Source organism: Siphateles boraxobius, unplaced genomic scaffold, assembly GCF_051911475.1.
Source record: "Siphateles boraxobius isolate OS27281-9 unplaced genomic scaffold, OSU_SipBor_1 5, whole genome shotgun sequence".
Classification (NCBI taxonomy): Eukaryota; Metazoa; Chordata; class Actinopteri; order Cypriniformes; family Leuciscidae; genus Siphateles; species Siphateles boraxobius.
The window spans coordinates 20,199,982-20,227,594 of NW_027509141.1; the positions used below are offsets into that span (position 1 = coordinate 20,199,982).

Genomic DNA, 27,613 nt, shown 5'->3' on the forward strand with positions numbered 1-27,613 from the left:
ATGATGCTGAAACTTTGCATCACAGGAATAAATTACATTTGAAAATATATTAAAATAGAAAACAGTTACTTTAAATTATAATACTATTTCATAATATTACCGTTTTTACTGTTTTTTTAATCAGATAAAACTATGCTTGGTGAGCATAGGTGACTTCTTAAAAAAAAAAAAAAAACGTAATAAAATTCTTACCGACCCCAAACGTTAAACAGTAGTATACACAAGAGAGACCATACAATTATAATGCAACATTTACCTAAATGTTAATGGTCTATAACGGCATATTCTAATCTTACATTTGTTTTTTTTAAGACCCCATCCACTTTCTTTAAATTTGCCCCCTGAAAAAGAAACCAAAGGCAAGATTCTGTTCATTTTATTTTCTTTTAAATAACATTTTCCACCAACATATAATCGAAAGTAAAGCAATATTAATTTAACAACTTTTAATTAAACGGGTGAAAAACAGGAAATGAACAAAATGGGATGCGGCAAGACGAGGTTCCAAGTTCATCTTTCTCATTCCAGCACAAATACTTAAGAAGGGAAATGGACTGTTATATCAAGGAAAGGGAGAGTGTTGCATATCTCATTACCAATTCAAATACAATCCACAGATAATAAATCAAATGATTCTATCTGGTTGTGTAGGGGTATAGCTTTGCAATGCAAGACCAAACCAGTTATTTAGACCATTACAACATAGATGCCCCTGAAATTATTGAATGCAGTATTTGCATTTGAACACAGATGCTGTATTGTACTTGATATTAAAAAAAATTACTTTTACAAGCAGATAGGTTTGTAAGAATACAAGACTCTTTTCAATTTGGTGTTGTTGATAGACCCTGGATTTGCCACAATTCATATTTTCCCTATCACAGTCAGTGACATAACCTGAAGTACTTGTGTGCTTATGTCTTAACCAACACCTCATTACTTTTTATTACTCAGCACTTGTATTTAATAATGCATCATTAGGATGAGCAAATGCTTATTAGTATTTACAGAAACCAAAATGGCAGCATCAGGCATATATCATGCCTCATCTTTTGCACTGTTGTGTTACAGTGTAATTCCCAAGCTGTTATAGAAAACCAAGCCGAAATGGGAACATTAAAGCAGTCCCACTAAAATTAACATCTGGTTATTTACAGTATTTACATTAACACTCCTGTATGTACAAGTTTGCATACCACTTACAGTACATGGGCAATTTTTTTGTGCTTAAGGTAATTGCATTGTCATCCGCTCTACAGTTTATAAAGTTTTTTTTTTTAAACAAGTAAAGAGCTTTGCTTATTTTTGCAGACACAGTTCCTTTAAAAAAAGAGAAAAAGATCAAACTAAACACTAGCCCAGGCTTATTTTGAGATGGAGAGCCCAGCTGTAAAAGTACCAGATTGACCCTGTTGAAAAACGCCCCTCCAGTAGTTAATCTCAATTGCGCCTGCTGAAGAACTAATGGTACAGGAGGCGTCTAAAGCGCTAAGTGATTTTAAAGGTTCTATGATCCATAGAGCAAGAGGACGATCACACATATTAGAAGAGTCACTTAAAATGTCAAATGCCATACTCTTCTCTACAGTCGGTCACCCTCAGCTGGCAAACTGTTGGTAAAATGCCAGTTTGACCCGCTCTATGTGATGGCACAACTTGATGGCAGGGCCGAGCTTCAGGTCCATACACTCCTGTACAGTGGGAAGGTTCAACAGAAGCAGCGCCTGACCGTCAATTTCCTGGAAGGTAAATGAAAAAGAGTGGAATGATATACAGATGTAGGTTCTAAATGAAGACTCATAAGCATGTGAAGCAAAATATGTAGTTTAATCTATGCAATGTATTTACACCTAGTATAAACATCGGTTTAGGTTTAGATGTGGCCCAAAGCGTTTTGCGATCCAATTAATCAAACGTACAAACCGACATGTCATCCGCAAGATAACGTGGAAAAAAAAAAGGATATCCTGGCCACAAATTAAGAATTCACTCATTTCTTCTCTCATTTTAGGTAAATCATGGCCACTATTTCACTTAATTAAAATGAGGAGACAAATTAGCATGTCATGGCCACAATTGATTTAAAACTAAGGAAATTATTAATTCATGGCCACGATATTTAAAATGACTTTTGTCTGTCATGTTTGGGGGCTTCGTACAAAGAGCCGACACTAATCCGGTTGCTTCCCGGACAACAATGAAAGCCAGTCTTCTCTCCTGTCAATCAACCATTACTCAGAGACAAGAGGTTTCATTTTTGGCATGAAATGCAGCAGCTTTAAGAGGAAATAAAAGTCCTAACATTTACTATTTTGTGCTGCACATAGGTGGTCACAGGAGATTATTACTAGGTATAAACAGCGATTTATCTTATCTGACCACTTGTGATTGGATGTAAATGTGTGTTCAATTACTTGATCCATAAAGATGCGTGCCAGCGGAGCACAATCAGTGGTCCTGATGAATCGCACAACATCCGTGACACTCCATTCCAGTGGACTGCTGTCCAAACACAGCTTCTGAGGAGCTTCTGTACGTGGACTCTTCAGAAGAGATTCAGCAAATCAGTCAGTTATCATATACAAAACAAAACATATACAGTACATAATACCACACTTATGAAGACAGTCCACTTATGTTTTTTCCTAAACATTAAAAAAATTGATTTTATATACTGTAAACCAGCATTTCTTAACCTTTCTGACTCTGAAGCTCTTGATTGTCAAAGATGATATCTGAAGGGCCACGTGATATTTACAATTATTCAAACCTACAAAGTTCCGCACATGACATTAGGGCTGATCCTAATAACATTTTTGGAACTTCGAAGCTTCGGTAGTAATCAACACAGAATATTCTAAGCTTTGGAGGGAAAAAAATAAATCATAAACGAGGCTCAAACATCCATTTCGTAACAGACATGCCTGTTTATTTGAGCACTTCCGTCAATGAAACAACACACTAAAGCCTGTAAAGAATTTAAGTAAATATCAGTAAATAATGGTAACTTAATATAATAAAGTTAAATATTTTTAAAAAAATCGTTTTATATATTTCCACACAAAGACGCATGATATAGCCTAAGCCTACCGCTCTGCGCTGACGTGAGGGAAGATGTGGGAAAAGAAACAAGAGATTACACGTCCAGCGGAATAACTAATGGAATATGGTTAAATTCGCTGATAATCGGGAGACCAGATCACAAAATACAAAGCCGACAAAGCTTAAAGGGTTGTTCAGGATTTTGGACATCGGACCTCATTTCCAAGTTAGCCTGGCTGTTATCTATCAGATGAGACAGTTTTCAAAAATTTTCATTCAGTCCTTCCAGTTGCATAGTTCGCCGGTGCTAGGCTAGCGCGAGTCAACGGTATCTGCTAACCTGCCATTAAAAACAGTTTTACCCACTCCACACTTCACCAAAAGCAAATAAATTATAACGCCAGACTATCGATGTAAATGTTTGTTGAGAGAATAATGTTAGAAATCAAACTCAGGCACCGTGATGCGGTTGTCCAGTTTACTGGCACAGCCCTAAATAATGGGTATTGTAGTATAGTATTGTATTTTGCCAGATTTTATAGCGTAAACATTTCAAGCGCGAATGAGAACCTTTTCGAGGGGGATGCCAGGTGTGCGAAATAAAATATTATATAGTTCATAATTTTTTAGAAATATTATAAATTATATTTATAATAATGGTATTTCATTCAAATGATTAGGTAAAATAATTATAAATAATTAAATTCCATACATTTCAACAACTAAATGCTCTTCAACGTTTACACTTTTGATTACCGGTGAATTTACATTTTATATCGGTATTGTGACTAGAGTTTTCTAGTCAAAATTATTTTATTATTTCTATTTTCTTTGCTCAAAATTTATATCTAATAAAATATTTTAGAGCTTGAATTTACTAGAAATAAATTATATTCATTATAAAACTTTTCTAGACTTTAAATTTGTTTAATTGATATCCATAACTTTTACAGGTCTGGAAACCACAAAATTCCCTCATATATCTGTTTTCCAGTACAGTGGAAAACTGTACTGGTTTCCTGGTCCACAAATAAATATAACAGTTGTTGAGAGAATATATAACCATAAAAAATATGATATCTTATATATTTGATATCTGATATATTTTAGTTGTCTTCATTTTAAAGCATAAAGCATTCAAAAGCATATGTAGTTTGACTTTAAATAATTTTAAGCCATCCTTCAACTCCCTTGGAAGTGTACCGAGCCCCCCAAGTGGGCCCCGGAACCCTGGTTGAGAATCACTGCTCACTGAAAAACCGATATAAATGATTGCATCATCGTCCAATATTTATAGACTGCCGCAGTGTTACCTTGGGTGAAGGAGGTCTGTTCTCATCATCCGAGCAGGAAGGCGAGCGAGCTTTGCGCCGTTTGCGTGTGGGACGGGGGGTTTCTGGAGGAGAGGGGGAGGGAGTGGGGGGCTGCGACTTCTTCTCGGAGTATTCGGAGTCATCCATCAGCTCGTCTTGCAGCTCAGAGCCTGTATCTTCACTCAGAGAGTCATCCTCATCCAGATCTTCCTCATCACCACTGCCCTGTCAGGCCAGACAGTGACATTAGTACACATTGTAGACATACTGCAACATACTGTTTGATGCTAGCCTACATACATTTAATATTAACAACCGAGATGATCACTTTGATGCTGTGGTGGTAGAACATCTGAATTCTGCTTGTGTGTTGAATCTTAATGGAAATGACATTTACTCTGAGCAAATGTTGCATTTCACATTTTAATGATTAGAATTAGGAAGATGGTACTTGTTGAGCAGTTAATCTGAACATATTTTATTTTGTATTCAGTTTGGTCCAAAAATCTGAAACCACATTAAAGTGTGGTCCAAAAATCTAAGACTACATTGAAGTACATTGAAGCATTATGACGTAAAATGAAAAAGAAATGGATACGATTCTGCACTATTTATAGGTCACTAATCAAAGCTCTGATGTTGAGCATGTAAACAATTCTAAAATTCACTCAGATTTCTATGGTGATAATGTTTAGAAATGGGACACATTTGTATTGAATAAATAAAATGCAAAATCAGACCCGTCGCTATGGGCGGGCCATAGGGGGCCGGGCCCGCCCCAAAAAATGCTTGTGCCCCCCCCCACTTGAGGCACAGATAATTTAATTTTAATATTATCATAGTTGCTAATTTTGTGTTGCATTCTTTATCATTAAAACGTTAAAAATATAAAGAAACAATGGTGTGATTTTATTTGATTGATGGGAATCTACACTGCCTATCACGGCCTTACTAAAAACAACGCTAGGCTACGTAGGCTACATGACGTACAACTAAGCCGCTCAACAGTTACCGCGCATTTTTGAAAGCTGTTTCAAAACGAGGTTTCCTCGGCATACTCGCTTCAGTTCCTTCCGAGTGGAAGAATACTTCGATGAGGAGGTTCTGCTCGGAGAAACGCCGCATCCCGCTGTACTGACAGGAGGGAATGGAGAGAGGACAGCGCTGCCTCCACTCAAAGTACCGGTAGATTCAAAGTCTCTGTGCGAGTGTATGTGCCGCTGTGCGTGCGTGTGTATGTCTCATGGCAATGCATATCTCTCTGTTGACTGCTTTAAAATGCAATCTTTGAGAGATGCTTCTGGTGTTACATCTAATATGTTGTATAGTCAAGTGTTTTATGGATATTCATAACATTGCTTCTATGTAATGTGGTGTAGGCTATAGGCGACCTGGTCATATTGCGGTTATATGTTTAAAAGTGATGATTACGTGCTGCGCGACTACAGTTGATTATTATAAATATACGTAGGCTGTAGGCTAATAATAATTGTGCCCCCCCATGCATTTCACATGCCCCCCTTAAGACTGAGGTCTGGCGACAGGTCTGTGCAAAATAGAAGTATTTTCACCAGTGGTCTCAGACTTCTGCAACCGTGTGGCTCTTGTTACCTGAGGGGAACCTGCCGGAGTGTTGTCGACTGAAGCAGAAGAACGCCTCTTTTTGTGGACGAAGAGCTGCTTCCTCCTCTTCCTCCTCCTGCCTCGTCTCTTCACACCTCCCTCTAAGTTGGAGTGTCCGCCGGGAGGTCGGCCCACACGCCTGCTCTTCTTCTTCCCATAGTAATATGCTATAAAACAGGTATTGTTAGATTCACAAAGCAATTTAAACAGCAAGTAATTCATACTATCAATTAATTTAAATGCTTTATATTGGTGAATTTCACAAAACTTGTCAAAAAAAAAACTTCAGGTCAAATTTCAACCCCCCCAAAAAAAGAGAAAAGAAATTATATTTTATATAAATACAATGAAGCATGTTTTCAGGACATTTAATACTTTTTTCCTCAAGAAAATGAAGCAAAAAAACAAAAACAAAATAAAAACAATAACTCATTGCTGTAATGTGACCAAAATTAATATATTTAAATGTTAGTGTTTATAGATCATATATGTGATAATATATGCAGTTATCTTTCATTTATGTGATTTAAAAATAAATAAATATATATTGTCTTACAATAATAATCTTACTGTAATACAGCAAAACAAGACAAAAAAAAATCTAAAAGAGAATCTTTGAAAATAATAGGAATTACAAAAAAGTACAAAATACACATTATGGTAATGTTGTCTTTGTCAAATGTAATTTCTCTCTTTTTTTGGTCATGGGGGTTGGAATGTGACTTGGGTGTTTGATTTCACATCATATGCTATTCAAATATCTGCACTATATAACAGGAGAAATAAATGTACTGTACCATACAGCTAGCCAATAATACCAGAATATAATATTGATATAGACACTGTAGAGAAAATAGCTGAAGTGATGCTCACTGTATTTGGTTTTGGTGAGCACAGAGCAATTTTCCGAGCAGCGCTCCAGGACCATTCGTGGGCCGAATAGGTTGGGACAACACTCCAGCTTAATGCAGGTTTTGCGACAGAAATCGGCCACCTGGTCTGCTGTGCGAACGATCTCTACTGTCGCTCTGTAGCTCTTCCCTTTGTACCTGTGAAGCACAGACTTGTCAGGAAACCGAGAGCGAACTATTTATGTAATATAATTATGTTAATCATTGAATTGTAAATTATTATATGCATTGATAAAAAAAAGCATAAGCATAACTTTCATAAATTGTTCCTACAACGTCTTTGATCAGGTACCTTTTTTCTCCCTTCATTTTTTCAGAAAAAAGCCCCAAAAAACATTAAAGCCCAAAAGTATACTTTGGCTGTCCGTGTTCTGCGACAATTTGCGCACTGACCGTGTGACGTCATTTTTGTGATCAGGAGCCTGCAACCTTAGCCGGAAAAAGCATAACGCCTGCTAATGCTGCGGTACCCAGGGAAGGGGACAAGAGGCTTTTTGTTTTGTTTTTTGAATGGATGTCAATGGAGGAGAGGCTTCACTATGCTGAAAAAAACACTTTTGTGAGGAAATAGCTTATTTTAATGAATCGACAGCCCTTTTCTAGAGTGTTTACACCAAACAAAATGCTGTTTCATAGGAGAAGTCAGACAATTGCGAGACAGGTATGATTCAGTTTACAATTCAGCCCATCTCTGGATCCGCTACTTTCCTTCTTCTATCCTTCCAGGCAAATATCCTGTCAATGACATGACGGCGTCCTCTGAGGTCTGGTAGAGTATACAATATTGTACTGTCACTGTGCATAAGTTGAATGCGTGCATCCAAGCTTATCCGCGGTTGAGTATACTTTGAAAGCTGCGCGAGGCTGAGCAGGATGTAGAAAATGAAGTATACCCGGGCCTTAAGGCACAATATACTCACTTGGCTTTAAGTGTCTCTCCGTGACCCTGCCAGCGGCCCTCCTGGTCCAGCTGCAGCTCTCTAAGCACTCGGCTGGGCTTATAAGCCGAATTTATCAGCAGTGTCAGCACCTGCACAGGCCACAGGTCAAGAGGTCAGTATTAAAAAATAAATTTAAAAAAGACAGCAAAGGTATTCGTAAGTCTTAACAAAATGGAATAGGTCTGACTTCAAATACTGAGTGGTGTTCAAAACTATGAAAAAATGGAGATAAAAGCATACCTTTGATTGCACATTCCCTATTAATTTGCTATACGTTGCTATGGCCTACAGTTCGACTATTGAAATAAATTCATAGCAGAAGAATTTTTATCAGAATTTTCTATTATATTTATATTACATCTGTAATAACAGATTTTACATGCAAATAAACTAGGGCTATCAATTGGTTAATTTCTGTTATTATAATTATTACTATTATTATGATTATTATTAATTAAATAAACGTCAATTATTTATAAAAAATTAACACTTGTTAAAATTTTATTGTACTAAAACGAACAAGTTAATTTACATCCCTAAAATAAATATATTTATTAATTTGATCTTGGTCCTTTATCATACTTTCATTTTATAAAAACAATAAGCCACTCAAGGATGTGAATTACTGTTATTTTACCACAGATAAGTTTTTTTTTAGATACTTAGCATTGTGAAGTGCCTAAAAACCAACTTATCTGTAAAAATCACCATTATAGGCAGCCTCTTGTGCACATCTAGTTTTCCATACGAGTTTTAGCAGGATAGGAAGTTAAGACTTAAAATACTATTAAAGTCCCCCGGTAGTCAATATTATCCCTTATCTTTGGTCAACAAAATTACATATTCAAACATTTTGTCCTGTGAAAATATTTTTTCTTGCATTAAAATGGCTTGAATGTAACTCTACACCCTTGCTTCATTTAATATACGTGAATCATGAATATGCAAATGAGCCCCACCTCCACTCACTCGTTGCACAAAGGCAAGTGGACATACTTGCTTAATTCAGCAATATATGTTTGAACCAGAAACTGATTCATAAGAAGTGGAAAAGCGAATAATACAGGCTCGTCTACAAGTCTATGTATCAGAATGGTAATGCGTTTAATGTGCCGCCTTTGGCTTGACTACGTTATCAAACAGCTAATAACATGTTGCTAATGTTACACAAACCATGGTCCCGTACATTCGCCATCTCAGAGTGAGGCAGTTGCCTTCTAAAAACCAGCACCCTTAGAAATGCTTTGAACAACTCAGAACGTCAGTGGAGAAAGGCATATTGTTCATCATAACATTGTAATATACATCACATACATACTTCCCCCACTATATTGCAAAATGTACCTGATTTTTCATATCAACAGAAAAATATACCGGGGTAACCTGGCTTCTCGAGCCACCCCCTGCTTCGCAGCATAGTTAATAATTTGCTAAAGCCCGCCTCATGTTGACTGAATTGGTTATAACATATTTGTGGCGTAGAGGACTGAGGCGATTTCAAAAAGTTTTAAGGAGAAAATACTTAGCAATGGTGCTGACTTATGAATTTACACATGGTTTGTCTTTAAGCATATTACAAACACCACATTGACATATAGACAACATTAAAAACTAGATTTTAACCACAGGGGGACTTTAATAACATTACTCAATTGGATACCTCAAATGTTGTTGCCAAAAAAGACAAACACATTTAAATACTATTACAAACAAGCAGTCTGTTGTGGCTAACCTCCTTCAGTACCAGGACACAGTTCCCAGGTCCCACACACTGGGGCAGCTCTGCAATACGGCCCTTATTGAGGTAAGGCCCTGAGAAGCAGCGATGGTTAAAATAAATCTTAGGGCAGCAGTACTTCCCATTCGCCTGGCCTCCTGGTGGCACACAAACAAAATTAAAATAGTACCGTGTTAGAGAGCATTGAGCTTTTATGACTGTGTAAACATCTGACAAGGAAGACCATGCATGTGTAAGAGTGTTCAGATGTGTATCTAGCGCTCACCCATCTCAGCCTGATTGCTGTTAATAAGTTGTTTGGTAGTGTCAGGTGAAGAGTCTTTGGATGGTACCCGGCTGTGATGAAAGGGATAAATGAGTGTTTTTCCATAATCAAAACTACTTGAACTCAATTTTAACACTTTTGTGTCTTACTTACTGTTTCTCTGGCTGAACAACTGCAACCTTTTTCTGTTTATCTACTGCAAATATCACATAAAACATGAATTTAAATGTCTTACAAAGCCAATGTCAAAAATAAATATCAATATATGTGGTAATTTGGGTGCAGAACACTTTGGCATCATGAACGTTCTCTGAAATCGAGAGTTTGTGCTGTAACACTGACCTTTGGGCTTGCAAGGGTGCAGAAGAGGATAGCCATTTGTTTCACACCAGCTCACTGGGAAAATATCCATGGAGTCTGTGTGAACTATGATCTCTGGGATGGCTTGCTTCAGACCTGAGCAAAGAGTGGGAGGGAAAGATATGAGACAGACAAGCAGTCTGTAATGGCTTACCTCCTTTAGTACCAGGACACATGCCTACTGACTAATCCTCATGTCTACTGACCTTCTGTGATGTCTATAAAGGGTTAAGCCTAGTCTTAAATTAGTCTGTTACTGGTCTTGCTATTTTTAATCAGGGATTCAGCTTGGTTAGTATCCTCTGAAGCCAGTTCAAGGAGACACATTTTTGGTCATTCAGAGCTACCATGCTACAGAGAGAAGAATGTTGACATCACACCTTCCAAACGAATCCACATGTGTTGACCTTTGACCTTGGTAACAGTTGCTACGTGAATGTTTTCAGGGCAGAGCGGATTGATGGCCTCCAGCATCATGGATTCTTTGATGCACTGATCAGATGGGTCCTACAAGGAAATTGAAAAGTAATTCAATGTCAGAAAGTCACATGACCAACAAAATTTCATTAATAGCTGAGATTTGACAAAGTCTTGCAAAAAATGTATAATTAAAAAAAAAAATACATTTATAATGTTACAAAAGATTTCTATTTTCAAATAAATGCTGTTATTCTGAACTTACTATTCATCAAAGGACCCTAAAAAATTTTTTTCATGGTTTCCACAAAAATATTAAACCGCACAGTTGTTTTCAACATTGCTATTAGTAAGAAATTTATTGAGCATCAAATCAGCATATTAGAATGATTCTTGAAGGACCATTTGTCACTGAAGACAGCTTTGCCATCACAGGAATAAATAACAATTTAAAATGTACAGTGCTGGTCAGAATTATTTGCCCCTTTGTTAAATATGAACAAAGATAGCTATAAAAAATAAATCTGCATTGTTAATCCTTTTGATATTTTATTAAAAAAATTAGCAAAAATCTAACCTTTCATTGAGGTAAAAGAATTGAAAGTGGGTGGTAAATCACATTATGAAATAAATGTTTTTCTCCAAAACACGTTGGGAACAATTATTGGCACCCTTTTATTTAATACTTTTTGCAATCTCCTTTTTCCAACAGCTCTGAGTCTTCTACTATAATGCCTGATGAGTTTGGAGAACACCTGACAAGAGATCATGGACCATTCCTCCATACACAATCTCTCCAGAACCCAGATCCATGTTGGCGCTTCTTCTCTTCAGTTCAGCCCACTCATTTTCTATAAGGTTCAGGTCTGGGGACTGGGGACTGGGATGGCCATTGCAGATGCTTGGTTTGGTGCTCAGTGACCCATTTTTGTTTTGATTTTGATGTTTGTTTTTGGATCACTGTCCTGATGGAAGATCCAACCATGGCCCATTATAAGATTTCTAGCAGAGGCTGTCAGATTTTGATTTTTTATCTGTTGGTACTTGATCGAATCCATGATGCCATGTATCTGAACATCTGGACATCTTGTTAATCTTAAGTATTTATTAAAAGGGGGCAAAAAATTGTTCCCAACATGTTTTGGAGAAAAACATTTATTTCATAATGTGACCCCCCCTCAATTCTTTTACCTCAATGAAAGGTTAGATTTTTGCTAATTTTTTAAATAAAATATCAAAAGGATTAACAATGCAGATTTATTTTTTTTACAGCCATCTTTGTCCATATTTACCAAGGGGGCAAATAATTCTGACCAGCACTGTATTAAAATGGAAAACAGTTATCTTAAATTGTAATAATATATCTGTATTTTTCATCAAATAAATACAGCTTTGGTGAGCATAAGAGACCTCTTTCAAAAACATTAAAAATCGTAACGACCCCAAACTTTTGAACGATAGTGTATATAAAACAGGTATAATATTAACATGCTGAAAAAACTAATCAAAAACACTTATTTTACACAAACTAATTACAGAAAAATTAATAATGTCTTAATAATTATTTTTATAAATATTTTATTTATAAATTATTCTTACAAATTATTGTCCATCAAAATCCGATATTTTATCAGATGTATTAAAGACTTGTTTAATTGACTGATTATGTCCTAATTAATAAGGTTCTTTTAAAAAATGTCATACTTTGTCCTGATGCAGAAATGAAGGAAAAAACTCAGTTTAGATTTTATACCCAAAAAATATCAAAATGAGTTTTAATTCAAAATATAAAACATGTTGAGCATAAAAGAGAGGTATTGATTACATTGTATGTATAAACTGCATTTATGTATTTTGTTTTTAAATAAATTAATAGATCTGGACAAAATGACCATCATGCCATTTACCCATCTTTAAATATGCAAAGGAGAAACTCACTGGAGGAAAGCATTGCTGCGGGGCTGCCTCAGCCTCACACTGCTTTAGATAGTCCGCCCAGTCAAAGTCCTGACCTTGGAACCCTACAAACACACACATGCACACAAAGGTCAAAAAGTGCCCATGAGAAACTGTTAACTGCATGACCGTCTCCCTAATATACATATAGATAACAAAATAACTGAAACGCTAGAAGAAACCAGACTTTAACTTTGAAGTAAATCACAAAGAGAACCCCAATGGCAATTCAAAGGATGAACTAATCTATTTGTTGATTGGCAATTAGTAGCATGTGAGCCGTAAAAGAGATCTAACAATGAACACTTTGATATGGCAGCGCATAAAGCAAGAGGTCAAATAGTGTCTCCAAGACCAAAACCATAGATATATTTATGCAACTTGGTGTTAAGAAAAAAAACGTATGCATCAAAACAAAATGGTGAATCGCATTTATTGATTTCTTATCCAGATGGGATTATGTTTGGAAAAGTTCAAAAGCCTCAAGTGTGTTTCCAGCTGTTAACATGTGGATGGATCCATAAAGACATGGCCAACCATCCCACACCAGCCATTAGGTCTAATGACTGCTCTGCTGGGGAGTATAACTGCCAAGGAATGAGGCTGTTTTTCAAAACAATAAAAGCACTGCTCACTCGTGTGTTCATATTCACAGGAAACCAATGTTTCATGGACAGCAGGATGAGCGAAATGCTTGGTGGCATTTCCAATCGCCAGATATTATCGAAGTTCTCCAGCTTGAGAACAATTACGCATTGTTCCCTATAGTCAGTTTAGGACTTGTAGGACTGCGTTCCAAAAAATGAAGCTGTTCTGAAAGGAAAGGATGTGCCACCTTCCCATTAGGTCCTTTTTATTAATATTTTATCAGTCATGTGTGTTATTTCACTTTCTTTACTATATATTGTATATGACGATTGTATCTCCAGACCTGGAGGAGGACTGAGCTTGACGCCGTTCTTCAGACTCCACTGCGTGGGGAAGATTCCCGGACTGTCCCTGTGACAAAGGAAAGAGCGTCCGCCTCCCTCTTTCTGTGCCTCATCTCTCATATCGTCCATCCGCACCAGAAAGAACTGATCATTGAATACCTGTCTCACACACATAAACAAACAGGTAAATCAATACAGCATATGTACATGAATGAAGCTGAGAATAAGGGCACGGGTCTACAAATGGTTTTCCTGTTCATCCTGATCTCAGCTATCTAGAATACAACCATGTTTTTGAAAAACACCTGCCCTTCAATGTAAAAATCATACAGAAAATAATATACGTGTGCATGTATACACAGTTTTACATACACACACACACACACACACACATATATATATATATATATATTATACACACACACAAATCACTATCAAATGCACATTCCTTTTTACACTATGTAATTAATGTTCTATTTATTTAAACCAAGTATAAATTTCATTTTCACTACACATTTTCTTTCCAAAGTTTTTACACATTTTTACATTTATTTACAAAATAATAACTAAAGGCAGTAACAATTGAAAAAAATACTATTTTAGTTCTTTTTAATAGTCAACTTATTTTCATTAGACATCAAAGCTCACTAAACATTGATCACAGACACAAAAATTTACCCCAAGCTGATTGCTCTCAAAAAAAAAACAAAAAAACACATTCATCACGTTTTCAGGCCATTTCAAGTTTGATTTTGATGGGACATAAAGCGGTGATATTTAAGTGGGTGAGTTATTTACTTTTTAATTTGTCTTCCCAATAATACCATAATTTGTCTCTCCAATAATACCATACTTTTGTTTTCATTTGTGTTCGCAAACTGGCTGGGAATGAAGAAGAGGCAGGATTTATCGCATGAACCAATCATATCCAATCATAGCGCGATGGAGGCATTGCCTCATCTCACTTGACTTCCCCCATTCATTCTCAATTACCAAACCCACTGCACCCAATAGGGGGTCTGTTAAAATTCAATGGGCTCAGGGGAGGCAAGAGAATACTGGTGTTGCTGTTGGACAGTATTACTTTAGGAAAACAAGTGATTTATACAATTTTTAATGTTACATTTAGTAAAATTTGCATTGTTTTATTTTTGTAATATCAGCCAACATCATTAATATGAGGCAGTTGTATGCAGAAGTTGTTTTTGACAGAATATTAACTGAAAAAGAGAAATAATTTCTGGTAAAGCCATGTTTTATAACTGAATCAAATCAACCCTGAATTTGTCTGTTCCATATCTTTATTTATTAGCAATTCTTTTCAGCAAAGCATTAGGGTAACAGTCCCAAACTACAGCACTTTAGCGTGTCGACCACATTTTGGAGGATAGGGGAGGTACTTTACGATACCTTGGCCACAGTGGCAGGACTGATGGTGAAAGGAGTTGCTGGGTCCACAGCTTCCAGCTTCATCCCTTCAGTAAAACAGTGCGGAGTGATGGCTGATCTGTCCTGAATACAGAAACAAGCGTATACTCCATCAATATGACAATAAATTAGAGTAAAAAAAAAAAGTAGAAACAATAAAGTGGAAAAATTATTTTCTAGCTGTTTCTGAATGCCTTTCATCCATATTGTTATTGTAACAAACATACCTTGATATGTTGGCAGTTTGTAATACAGATTGCAATACAAAAAAAATAAAAAAATATATAAAAGCAAATTAAATTAAACTAGAGGGGAATATATTTCTTTAAGGATTTAAAATTTTTTAAGTCATTTTGAAATGCCAGAAAACTTTTTAGTTATTTAGTTTCTTAAAAATAGTATGTGAAACAGAATACAACAACAAACATTCCAGGCAGTAGTACTACATTGTTGTCACGTGACTTAATTATGTTGCACGCTTTATTCAGCAAGTAGCATCCAGTTACCGTCTTTTTCTGCATTCTAATCTAATTTTGTGTAAAATGAACATTATAGAACAGGACTATGATCAAATAATGAGTCAAGAAAGGGCTGATATTATGTATAAATCATTTGAAAGGAAAGGTCGGCATTGCACGCAATGTGTTGAAGCAAATGTTGTGCCATTAGTATTGCCTAATAATAAATAATAATAATACGTTACAATTATATAGCGCTTTTCTGGGTACTCAAAGCATTTAACATGGTTGGGGAATCTCCTCAACCACCATGCATGCTTATGGGATGTGACGGTGAGGAAATTTTCCCACCAGTTTATTGACGTGTGACAACACCGGTGGACCCCATTGACCTTTTTTTTCTCCATACTATGGAAGTCAATGGGGACTTTGGAACAACTTGAGGGTGAGTAAATTAACCATCCCTTTAAAGTGTCGTTTACACAGAATGTGTTCTTGTGTTCAAAGACAAAAGGCAGTGGAATGGAAAAGCACAAGGTGCATGGGTATACTTCCTTTTGCGGATTCTGTCTAGTGCACAATTAAACGTGTAACTCTTTTGAATGTGAGCGTGGATGAATGAGTTCGCTGCATGCGCACTACCTAGTGGACCTTTAGTTTTTGAACGCTCAAATCACTTGAGCTCCGCTTCGTGTGACGTAATTTCCATCACCAGTAAAGTCCATTAATGTCCATGCACAATGTCCCGTGCAGCCAGATTTTTGTGTCCGAGCAGGGGACACTAGGACAATCAACCTGGTGCAAGCTACAGTTAAGTGGTTAGCTCAAGGGCACAAAGGTCACAGTGTATCTCTATTAACTCTCCAGTTTATGGATCACACCGAAAGGATTCACACAAGCAAACTTAAGGTCAGAGTCAAGTTTTAGCAAACATGTGGTAGTTAATCAGTATTTACTGACCCTGTAAAACTCCTCGCTGATGCTGGAGTCCTGAGCCTGAGAGAAGACAGTCTTCTTCACCTCCTCCCATTCAGCTTCAGTGCGCAGGGAGAGCAGGGCTACAAATAAACATACACAAACACACAATCAGCTCTCTGCTGACCTCATCATAAGTTTATCTTCTAAAAGCTAGTGGACTCTGATCTAAGCCCCTGTAAACCCTTCCCCCCATCCAACAATCACTACTATTGAATAACTAAACTGTAATATGTGGGTCTCCCAGGGTAAAAGTACTCTAGAAGTGCTTATGAGAACAATTCGAGGTACCTTTTGTGCATGATCTCAACCTCAGCATGGAGCAATCTAATTGATTTGCATATTAATAGGTCAGAAAGATTCAACTGTGAGTCCTGTTGGTCTGTTCACTCACCTATTCTGTTAGGAATCATCTAGCTACAGAACATGCAGCAATAACAACACAAGATCTACATTTATTATCAGGTTCTGCTTCTGTTTCCATGGTTTTAGTTGCACTGACCACTTACATTTTTCAGAATCTAGCTTTCAAAAGCTATACTATGTAGTTTAGTGTCGAGCACATAAACCTTAAAAAAATGCCATGCTAGTAACAAAACCATACACCGTGTAATGCATCCTATTTTAAAAAACTGTATAGTATATACAATGCAACTACAAAGGTTTGGACTTTATTAAGTTAAATTACAAAGGTCTATTCATTTTATGGGCATTTCCAATATTTATAACAAAGATATTTAGAAATGATGAAACCCTCACCTGCAGGTGGTCTGAAAGTGCAGCTGTGCTCCTGTGACCAGCCAGGTAGATGAAGCAGGGGGTCCAGGTAGAAGACCCATGTGATGGATTGGGCGTCAGGGAGCCCGTCTGTGCCAGCATATCGAAGCCGCAAGCGCCCCCCTACATTCTCCTCAATCACTGCAGACCAGACCAACCCAGCATCTTGACGGTCCACTAGCTCAACGTTTAGACCTTGACTTAACAGGTCTATAGGATTACAGCCACGCTGGGCCTACAAACACACACGCACAAAAAAAAAAAAAAGCACAGATATACAAATAAAGTCATATGTAACAACCATCAGTTATAACAGTGTAAAAGACAATTCTGTCAGGACCACTATCGTCAAATAAGATTGGCAATTAGCATACAGTTTGGTTTGGCGGTATGGTTCTGTTCTGGGCGAGAACTCCCTGTGCATCCATGCAGCGTAACATGGATAAGAGCAGGGAGAGCAGCAATAACCCCCCTTAGGGGAAACAGAACAGAACCAACATGAATGTGTTGCAGATATCATTAATTCAAGATTTTAAAGAACAACATAATTCAAGAATTTATTCAAATTCAAGGGGAATCAGAATGCCAAATCCTGACTGGACGAGAGAGGGAGCTGGGGATGGAGGAGGGTAATTAGCTCCTGAGAAACGCCATAGCTGCTGATAATACTGAAGGAGCTTATATACATGTTTATTTTATTTATTTATTTGTTGTTTATTTGAATAGCGAAATATAAAAAGAAAAAACATAGATTATTACATAAGAAACAATCCGGTGCCTGTATCACAGTGTTTATAGCCATGGCTAATTCGCAACACCTGTCCCTAGAAGGGCTTTTAACAGTTACGATAATGGAAGATGAAAAATGTACAGTGAGTATAATAAAATGTCCAGAAACCAGTTAGCACCAATAAAAGTTAGTATAGTAAATAAACACATTCACTCGAACTCACACAGATGCACACCTCACATACACACAGATATACATTTCATATTTCATATGTATACAGTGATAGGCGTTGTATTCCTATAGGGTGACGTGGATCAGCCGATGCGAGCTTGACTAACGTGACCTGCCAGAACTGACGCTAACCCTTAATTTTTTTTACTCCTTAGTTTTTAATACTGTTTGAGGGTAGATTAAGTTTCGAATGGAAAGAAAAACATGCCTTTTCAACATTTTTTGCAATTAATTACAATTATTAATTATTCTCATGATTTTAAAAGATTAATTTCTTCATCTTAATATTTTGTGAATTTTACAGCACTTTACAGTGAATTTTACAGTAAACCTCTGTTGTTTTTAAATGAGTTATGTAAATAAACATTGAAAAACAAGCAACATACACCACCATTCACAAGTTTGGGGTCGGCAAGTTTGATCAGGAAAACAGTTAAAACAGTAATATTGTGAAACATTATTACGATTTAAAATAACTGTTTTCTATTTTAATATATTTTAAAAAGAAATTTATTCCATGGTAAAGCTGAATTTTCATCAGCCATTACTCCAGTCTTCAGTGTCACATGATCCTTCAGAAATCATTTGAATATGCTGATTTTGGGTTTGAAAACAGTTGTGCTGCTTAAAATGTTTGTGGAAACTGTGATGCAATATTTTCAGGATTCTTTGATGAATAAAAAGTTCAAAAGAACAGCATTTATTTAAAATAATTTTTTTTTTACTTTACATCAATTTATTGTGCACTTGCTGATTAAAAGGTTTTTGATACTTTATTCTGATTGTTCAATGGCAGCATTAAACAGCATTAAACAGTCATTACACAAATTTATTTGACTGTTAACTGTATATTTACATCACTCTGAGCTCTCATTTTATTCATACCGCTGCAACTCAAAACATTGAGATACTGACTGTGGTAAAAATGGCATTAGTGGTATTCATTTTAATGTATTACCCTATCAGTTTATTTTTGCAATAATGACCAACTTTCTATACATTTTTCTCACATTTAAGGCATATCTCTTACCCCTTCCAGCAGACTAGCAGGAACACTGCAGGATTCAGCCAGAGCTTTCTCCAGCAAAGCTTCCCAGTCCTCGTGCTTCTCACGGACACCTGAGCACAAATTCAGGGCCACATTTAAGACACATACAGCAGCAGATCTTCTAACAGACTATCCTGCAGACCATTTTGCACTTATGATGGCTTCACAATTGACATGGTATTTTGGGCCATAAGTGCAGCTGTCAATAAAGCACAGACAGCCAAAAGCAAAATGCCAGCAACCATCTGGACTCCCCCACTCCTGTACATACTGCACTCTATTCCAGGATTTTATTAATAAAAGAAGCTTCAAGTATTAAAATGGGTCCTTTAATAATTTCAGAGGAGTAAAGGATGTGCCCATCAGCAAGCTGCAAGCTAAATAAAAGCCCCAACATAAACACCCTTCCCCCATTTCCTGAATATGCCCACAAATCGACTGTGAGCAACCACCTACAGGAATTAGCACTACGCTGCAAGCAACACAGCATTTGAAGTACATAAAGAAATATAGAAATGTGGATGATGCATACACAGCTATTCAGACACAAGAGCATAACCTCTGTAGAGCCTAAATTCAAATCATCTTCACCTAAAAAGCCACAACATTCAATTAAGGTCCAATCATCATAAATTAGAAATTGCTCAGTCGCCATTCTCACCCTGAGGAGGTCTCATCGCTCGACCCTGCTGCTTGCTCCATCCGATGGGGTGCAGGTCGGCGGTCATGATGTCGCACCAAAAGTCGGCACGCCGGTCATCCTGGTAACCCTCATATCGTAGCAACAGCAGCTGTCCGCAGGTTGTGATTATCGTGGCCACCCAGTACGTTGTTTCTGATTCAGTACGGACACACACCTCAAGCTTCATACCAGGAGTCAGACCCGTCTCCAGGCCCTGGTCCACCTACAAAGGAAATCACTAGTATACTATTACAGTATTTATTTATAGTTTGAATTAGCTTTAGCTTTTATATATTCAGTTTAAGTTGTAGTCATTTTATGCTCCTTTGTCATTTCAATTAGTATTTTTAATGTTTCTATTTCGCTTTAATTAGTTTTTTTTATTTAAGTTTTAGTAATATTAGTATAGTGTTATTTTAGTATTACTGTATTTATAAACTATTGAATTATTTATTAGAAGTTTAAATTTGGTTTTTACTTCTATATTTCAATTTTATTTTGACTTAATTTTCTTTTGAATTTTGTTAGTTTGTTTTAAGTTTTTATTTAACTTTATTTGAGTTTTAGTTTTAGTATTATTAGTACATTGTTATTTTAGTTTTATTTATAAACTATTATATTATTTATTAGTAGTTTGACATAGCTTTTGCTTTTATATTTCCAGTTTTAATTTTTCATTTTAGTATTTTTTTTTTAATTTATTTAAAAAAAAAAGTGTTGTCATTAATTTTTTTTAATGACAAATTTGTCATATTAATTCATTTTTTTATGTTTCTATTTAGCTTTAATTTATTTTATTTACTTTTTTGTTTTAGTAATATTAGTACTTATTTCATTTTTGTATATTTTATTTCATTTTAGATATATTTTAATAATTGTTTTTTAATAGATTTTACTTTAAGTTAATAGTAACAACACAAAAATAATTACTGTTTTACACAAACAATCCCCTAGTCTGAAATTGGCCAGCATACAGATTGTCCCGCCCTCAACTACTGTTTGGGTTGGTTGGGATGCACAGACAAACCTACAAATGCATTACTTTTACTAGTCTTTGCGTGGTTATTCTTTTTTAAGGATCAGAAAATGACACTTCACCTTTTAATCATGAAGCATTAATTCAGTGTGAGAGCCAATATTTGCATTTATAAGGACAATAGGGGCATTTTTTTCGCTTTATGGTGGCTTTTTGTCACATATTTTATCCATAAAAACACATTGATGCCATCCATTTATGTCAAACATTTGACATAACTGAACAACTGGCTGTCTATAATATAAACGCCAAATATATTCAACAACTTTATCCTTTGCAACAGACAGCTATAGGTCATTCAGTGACCTCTGCCACGGCACTAAATCCATACTAAACCATAGTATTACAGTATATAGAATATGATGAAATATATCAGATTTAAAATCAGAGGAATGGACTACAGAAACTTTTTTGCCATTTGACTGACTATAAATACCTGTGGAATTTCTGTGGTATTATTTCTCCATGCCCTGGTTAATTCCTGACCCAGTACATAAATTCTTTAAGATGTAAATGGTCACTTATTGTTCTTACAATTCCCATGAGAGTAGAAATATATCACTAATGTATAGAGAGTTAAACTGAGAGTTGACTTCTAACATTTGACCAATGTCATAAAGCTGAGTAAAATTCAAAAGGTGAATGACAGTTTTCTTGTGTGCAGGCTTTTCGTGACAGAAAAGCTAATTAAGCTGATTTAAAGATTATTCAGTAACCCCAAGGACATTGGTTTGATACCCAGGGAATGCATTAACTAATAAAAGGTTTACCTTGAATGCAATGCAAGTTGTATGTAAATGCATAAAACTGTATAATGTATCGGTCTACTCCAGCTGGCTGCATCAGCGTAATGGAAAAACATATTTTTGAGCAGTATTTTATCACTTTCAAATTTGATTAAAACCTTTCAACTTTGTTCAAAAATATTTTTGTTCACTGTAAGATTCAGGTTGGTGGTATAGAACAAACACAAGCTGACCACATTTACTCACGTGTTTGAACGCATGATGAGGAACAGAGAGTGCCCCGGTTTCCTCCAGGTAGTCATCCCAGTTAAACTCGGACACATCCTGACCAGAGTCCGCATCTGAAACATTAAACGACCAATAGCTCATACATCGCAAAGTCTGCTCAGCTCTTTCCACGGAGCCTTAAAACCATATCAACAGAGCGTGAAAGTGAATGATATATATATTATATAGTATTATTAAAGTATATAGTAATAATAGGCAGGAACTCGCAAGTGACTTCTGCATCCACCACTTTGTGTCGAGGTAAACACTAAGACAAAGCAATTTAAATATGTGCGATACAACTCTCAATATTGTATTTTTCAGGTTCAGAGGATGGACTATAGTATTTTTTTTATGCAATTTATTTACAAACGGAGCACAAGGAACATAAATAGCTTACCAGACTCCAGCGCCTCAAGGCTCATGTTTGAAGCCCCCGGAGGACAATCAAACTGCTTCTACATGAATAATGAGGGGGAAAATGAGAGAAAAACAAACATTGAAAAAAAGAGAGATAGATTTTGATATTAGGATTACGATTAATATAAACACGTTTCTATAAGTATTTGCCTGTGCGAGAGAAACTGTGTGCGCATGACAAGACAGAAACATGAAGAGACTTGCACAAGCCACATTTTACACAGCCTAGTTCATTTAACTACGTGGGAGGAGAAATCAGTGCGTAGCTGCAAAGCTAAAAGCCACTTCTGGCGCTCAGACTCCCCACATCACCTTTGAGACGCAAAAATCCACCATAACGCCCAGTATGGCTTTGCGAGATGAAAAGTATTTGGTAGACTTGTTAAAGAGATAGTTTCCTCAAAAATTCAAATTCTGTCATCAATCACTCACCCATCAAGTTGTTCCAAACCTCTATGAGTTTCTTTCTTCTGTTGAACACAGGAGAAGATATTTTGAAGAATATGGTTAACCAATGGAAAAAAAAAATATTATGGTCAATTGGATTCATTAAATGTTTAGTTTCTGACATTCTTCAAAATATCATTTATTGTGTTCAGGTTTTGAACAATGTGAGTGTGAGTAAATAATGACAGAATTTTCATTTTTGGGTGAACTATCCCTTTAACATCACCTAAACAGCACAGTAAAGTCTCTAACAATGCATGCAACAAAGAGAGAAAGGGAGACCAAATAAAGATATTCAGCTATAAACTCAACTAAAAAAGCCAGAAATATCTTTGAAAGTTGTTTCAAACTCATCATGCAGTCCGAAAAATGCAAAAAGAAAGAAAACGGCTAACAAAGTTGCATTAACACTGTCTATTCATCCGGAGCCGTCAAGCTGTCTTTGTGAAGGTTGACGTCTCTATTAAAGAGTCAGACATTCTCGCTGACAGCCGTTGGCGGGCCACGACCCTCCTGCTCTGCTGGGATCAACTCTTTCAGCCCACCCCCCTTCACTCCAGCACCGTCCCAGAGCCCTGGAGCACAGCCCGGGCCACGGACACAATGTGCTTGGGGTCACGCTGGTCTCCAATAGGGATTGAAAAGAGCAGCCAGGGCTGTTCAAAAAGCCATGTCGCTGTCCCTCAGTATGATGATCAACTGAACTTTAAAGCATATTGAAAAGGAATTACCCTTACAAAAAGAAACACCATGGTAACGACAGTTTCCGCTCAAATAAAAACTTATTTATAAATATTAGTATTACTACCTTAACTGTTAGAGCTTATTATAAACCTGTATGGTCATCAAAGCAAAACAAAATATTATTAAAGTTAAATAAACTAACAAGGTTTTAATACTATTTAAGGTACATCATATTTTCATTTATTATGGTTTTATAAGAAGTAAGAGTAAGAGAGCGCTACAGATATTGTAGTAAACTATGGTATTTTGGCTGAAATTACAGTTACTACCATGGTGATTTTGTGAGGGCAGAGGACATCTTTGTTTCAACATTTGTAACTGTGTTTTTGTGCTATATACATCTCAAACTTTGATGCAATATTCACATATTTGTATGTAACAAAAAGTAGTTCAGGCCAAATTCACACCGCACAAAGGTGGCGTAAAAGCACTTCTGAAGTGGCATTTAAGTGTCTTAACACAGACTGACTGTTTAATGCAGCTCAGAGGTGGCATTAATGCATTTACTGTACACAGCAATTACATCTGTATGAGATTGATACTCTGATGGGTCAGAGCAGGCATAATTAAGCTTTTATTCGGCATTGCATCTTTACACTGAATTTTGAGCAGGCACAGAGCAGCCTTAACTTGTCTGTGTAAAGATACATACTGCAAGTCCCTAAAGTGTAAAATAATGTAAAATACAAAGAGTGCTGCTGTTAACCAATTCTGCCAATTTTGTACAGGATTTTTTTTGGGGGGTAATTAAAATTAATTATTGAAAATTACAATCCCGTAACCATCCCTTCCTCTTTGCATTAGAAACATTTAAATTAAAAATGACAAACATATGGAAAACATTTGATTTAAACATGTTTTTTGGGGACTTTCCATAGACAATGATTTTTAAACTTATAATTATTCTATAGAACTATATTCAATTCTCTTACACTAACCCTACTTCTAAATCTACCCATCACAGAAGATTTCCCGCATTTTTACATTTTCAAAAAAATACTTAGTATGATTTATAAGCCGTTTTCCTCATGGGGTCCAAAAAATGTCTCCACATGGACAAGGATTTCGGATATTGCCATCTTTGTGGGGATATTTATGGGGGCACTTTGTCCCCATAATATGGTTTACTTGAGCCAACCAACCAAACAAACACACATTTACAGCTATACTCTTTATATTTTAACAAAAAATGACAACTTCTAGAATCATATCTGATCATGATTTTCAGCCCTGTAGTTTGAACTGTTGGAGTCACAACATTACACATAAGGGAATGAGGATACTCCAGGACAGCGGAAATCTATTTCTGTTGTGTCTATGAACCATCAGCACATTCCTGCCAAACTCTGCCGCTCCATCTCTTAATGCTAAAGACAACTTCCCTCCATTAAATACATACAAACAGACGCGAAATACGGAAGCGAACATAACCGACTTAAAACAATTAAGACGAAAAGAAGAAGATGAAGATGAAGATGACGCAGTGACCGCTGTCACGTGCACCAACAACAGTCAGGTCCTCAAACTATTCAAAGTGTTCATGGACGTTTAGACGAATTGTATATGTAAATTGTTTTGCAAAATTAAAGGACATTCATAAGTTTAATATTTTAGATTTTTTTCTGTATAAATTAACACTTTTTATATTTAGGTATAATAATAGTACAAAAAATGTGTTGTCTTGTTTTTTTTTATACCAGAATGAGATTGATGACTTAACGTTACTACACAACTTCTATTATGTAACACGGCCAGAGAATGAAACTGTCATCAATTTCTGAAAGTGCTTGAGGAAGCTTCTATTTAACTTTATTATATACACATGAATGTTACTAAAACATCATAAAATAAAAAAATTCTACAATAAAAATAATGCATCAGCGTTATGTAAACCAAAGCCCAAATAAATGCCATGTAGAAGGTGCCGATAAATAGAACTGATAGCTGATAGCTATAATTTGATTCGATTTAGTGAGTGTAATTCATAGAAATCGCCCAATAATGGATGATGATAGTTCGCTGGACAAGCGCAGTGTGTTCGGCTAGCTACATAAAACTGGATAATAGCATTTAATACATTCACGCCGATCGGGCAACTTTCAATTCCGAAAGACACATCGTGCAATTCAACATTATTAGACATGAAACATTTTCTCTGCACTGATTCGCGAGGATTTTTATGTTGATATGAGTGCGGCTGATTTCGTGCACATGCTAAAAACGCCTGTAACCAAGTCAAGTTACTGAAACGTCATAGCTTAAGCAATAGAGCCAGGCAGGCACTCATACGAGCGAGCACAAGTCACCTTTTTTTGGAGACGGGAAAAAAGATGCAGGCAACGCAAAATCGCTCGTTAAAGCCAAGGTTGATTAGGGCAAAGTGTAAAATACATAAATATTTGGGAATGCATTTCGTTTCTTACCAGTGAGGAGTTTTTCAAGTCGGTTTTAGATGCCGTGTCTTTTTCCGCCTAGTCGTTCACGACCTCATTCCAATATGGCACAAAGTGTGAGTGCGCATGCGCTGCCTCTCGCGCGAGCCTCTCATCCACCACGAGCACGGGGATTGATATTTGTTGGCTTTCAGCGATTAAAAAAAGGCGAACTTGCCACATATTAAAACACAATGTTTACAATGCCTCACCGAATCACTAAACTAACGTTAAAAGAGCACTTTAATTGCTTATTACAGCTTTAATTTGCAATGTCCCCAGACTGTGAACAATAAAAACGGTGGAACGCAATATTAAACGATTGCTTACAACTGTCATAACCTGTTCAGTCTTATTGCGCGGAGGTTAACGATTAGTCTGGTTTATTTAAGTTAGTGGGAATGCAGTCTATGTTGTGGAGGTAGGCTATACAACATTTGCCGCCCAGCCTCACTGCCTTTTTGTTCAGTACAGAAAGTGTTTGTCCTATTGGCTAGAAGAGCTTAATCTGTCGCACAACTGCGCCACGCTGAGCAGCCAGTTCCTCTGTGTAAATAATCTTTCTGGATCCTTCTATGTTGTGGAAACAGCGATTTAACATTATATAGCTATGATTAATACCTATATAGCACACTGATGTAAATGTTTCTTTCAAAAACTTGTCTGTTTTAAACAAAATCTGCCTGGTGTCTATTGTGTCAAGCTTTCAAACCTAACAGAAAATAATCATCATATTTCTTATTTAAAAAAAATTTTTTTTAATGAGATTTGATTACCTTGTCAGGGACTGACATTCATCCACAGAAAGTAAAAGCAAAATCACTTATTTTATAAGACGATTTCCTCTCTGGAAAAAGAAACAGAATCTGAAAGGCTCTGTAAAAAAATAATGGTAGGATAATCGTTTTTTTTCTGGTTGGCTATCTTTTTTTCTATGACCATAACCAGCTAAGTGAGAACATGCATTTTCATCCTGAATAGACTCAAGAAAACAATCTGTAAGCCTTTTCTAAAAATGGTTAAAGTTGCAGAAATTAAAGTAGCATAGGCCTATGTGATTTACTCATGATGATTACAGTTTTAACAAATTGGAACTAGAAATGTGCAAAAAAGTGAGGAAAGTATAATAATTATCAGGAAATTGTGGCAAAATTAAAAGATAATCAACAAATACATGAATATTTGAAAACTACAGTTTTATAATGTGAATCAATCAGTTGCATTTAAAATGTACTGATCACATAGGCCTAGGTGACAAACTGACATGTTTACAAGTTGGCTATTGTGAACATGATTTATAACAGAAAGATACATTTTAATATTAATACCTCTTTTAAATATGCCTCCAACGTGTAGTTACATCATACTAAAATGTTTACGTGGTTATGGTTCCTTCATTGAGGCTTTGACCCAGACATCTTTCAGAGGGACAAACTGAAATTAAACAGCTCTGGTCATGTGACTGTTTACACACGCCATGTAAAAAAGACAGTCTGCTCTTTCATTTATACTTGGCACCTCTGTGTTGGGGTATAAATACATCAACAGCTTTTTTTATACACTTAAGCATCAAAAGTAAACTTTAGTCACGCACATAACCGGTGGATCTGAATTTGCTGAAATGCTACGGATCTTTAGGTCAAGAGAGGCTTAACATGCAGTTTAAAGCAATATCCGCTAGATGGCAGTCATTT

At 36.3% G+C, this 27,613-nt stretch overlaps 1 protein-coding gene across 1 annotated transcript; it reads right to left on the reverse strand.

The window, feature by feature from the left end:
* Nucleotides 1–360: 360 nt before the first annotated feature.
* On the reverse strand, nucleotides 361–26,013 carry sfmbt1 (Scm like with four mbt domains 1). Its single transcript, XM_077203147.1, has 21 exons — nucleotides 25,911–26,013; nucleotides 22,277–22,334; nucleotides 21,856–21,950; nucleotides 19,807–20,050; nucleotides 19,128–19,216; nucleotides 17,119–17,371; nucleotides 16,345–16,442; nucleotides 14,909–15,010; nucleotides 13,498–13,657; nucleotides 12,549–12,631; nucleotides 10,574–10,700; nucleotides 10,176–10,289; nucleotides 9,987–10,029; nucleotides 9,834–9,904; nucleotides 9,563–9,705; nucleotides 7,810–7,919; nucleotides 6,852–7,027; nucleotides 5,967–6,145; nucleotides 4,356–4,580; nucleotides 2,415–2,543; nucleotides 361–1,739 (listed from the first exon to the last, which is right to left on the reverse strand). The coding sequence occupies exons 2-21, from the start codon at nucleotides 22,299–22,301 to the stop codon at nucleotides 1,599–1,601; spliced, it is 2,607 nt and encodes an 868-aa protein (XP_077059262.1). The 5' UTR covers nucleotides 22,302–22,334; nucleotides 25,911–26,013; the 3' UTR covers nucleotides 361–1,598.
* Between the last annotated feature and the right edge of the window lie 1,600 nt (nucleotides 26,014–27,613).

What these genes read in the sequence shown, in the direction of transcription:
- sfmbt1 (XM_077203147.1), bottom strand. Translation starts at nt 22,301, where the DNA reads ATGAGCCTTGAGGCGCTGGAGTCTG. An exon ending in CAAGCTCAGTCCTCCTCCAG is followed by an intron (nt 12,632 to 13,497) that starts GTCTGGAGATAC and finishes GTGTGTTTGTAG; the next exon opens with GGTTCCAAGGTCAGGACTTT. An exon ending in ACAGACCTCCTTCACCCAAG is followed by an intron (nt 2,544 to 4,355) that starts GTAACACTGCGG and finishes TCTCTTCTGAAG; the next exon opens with AGTCCACGTACAGAAGCTCC.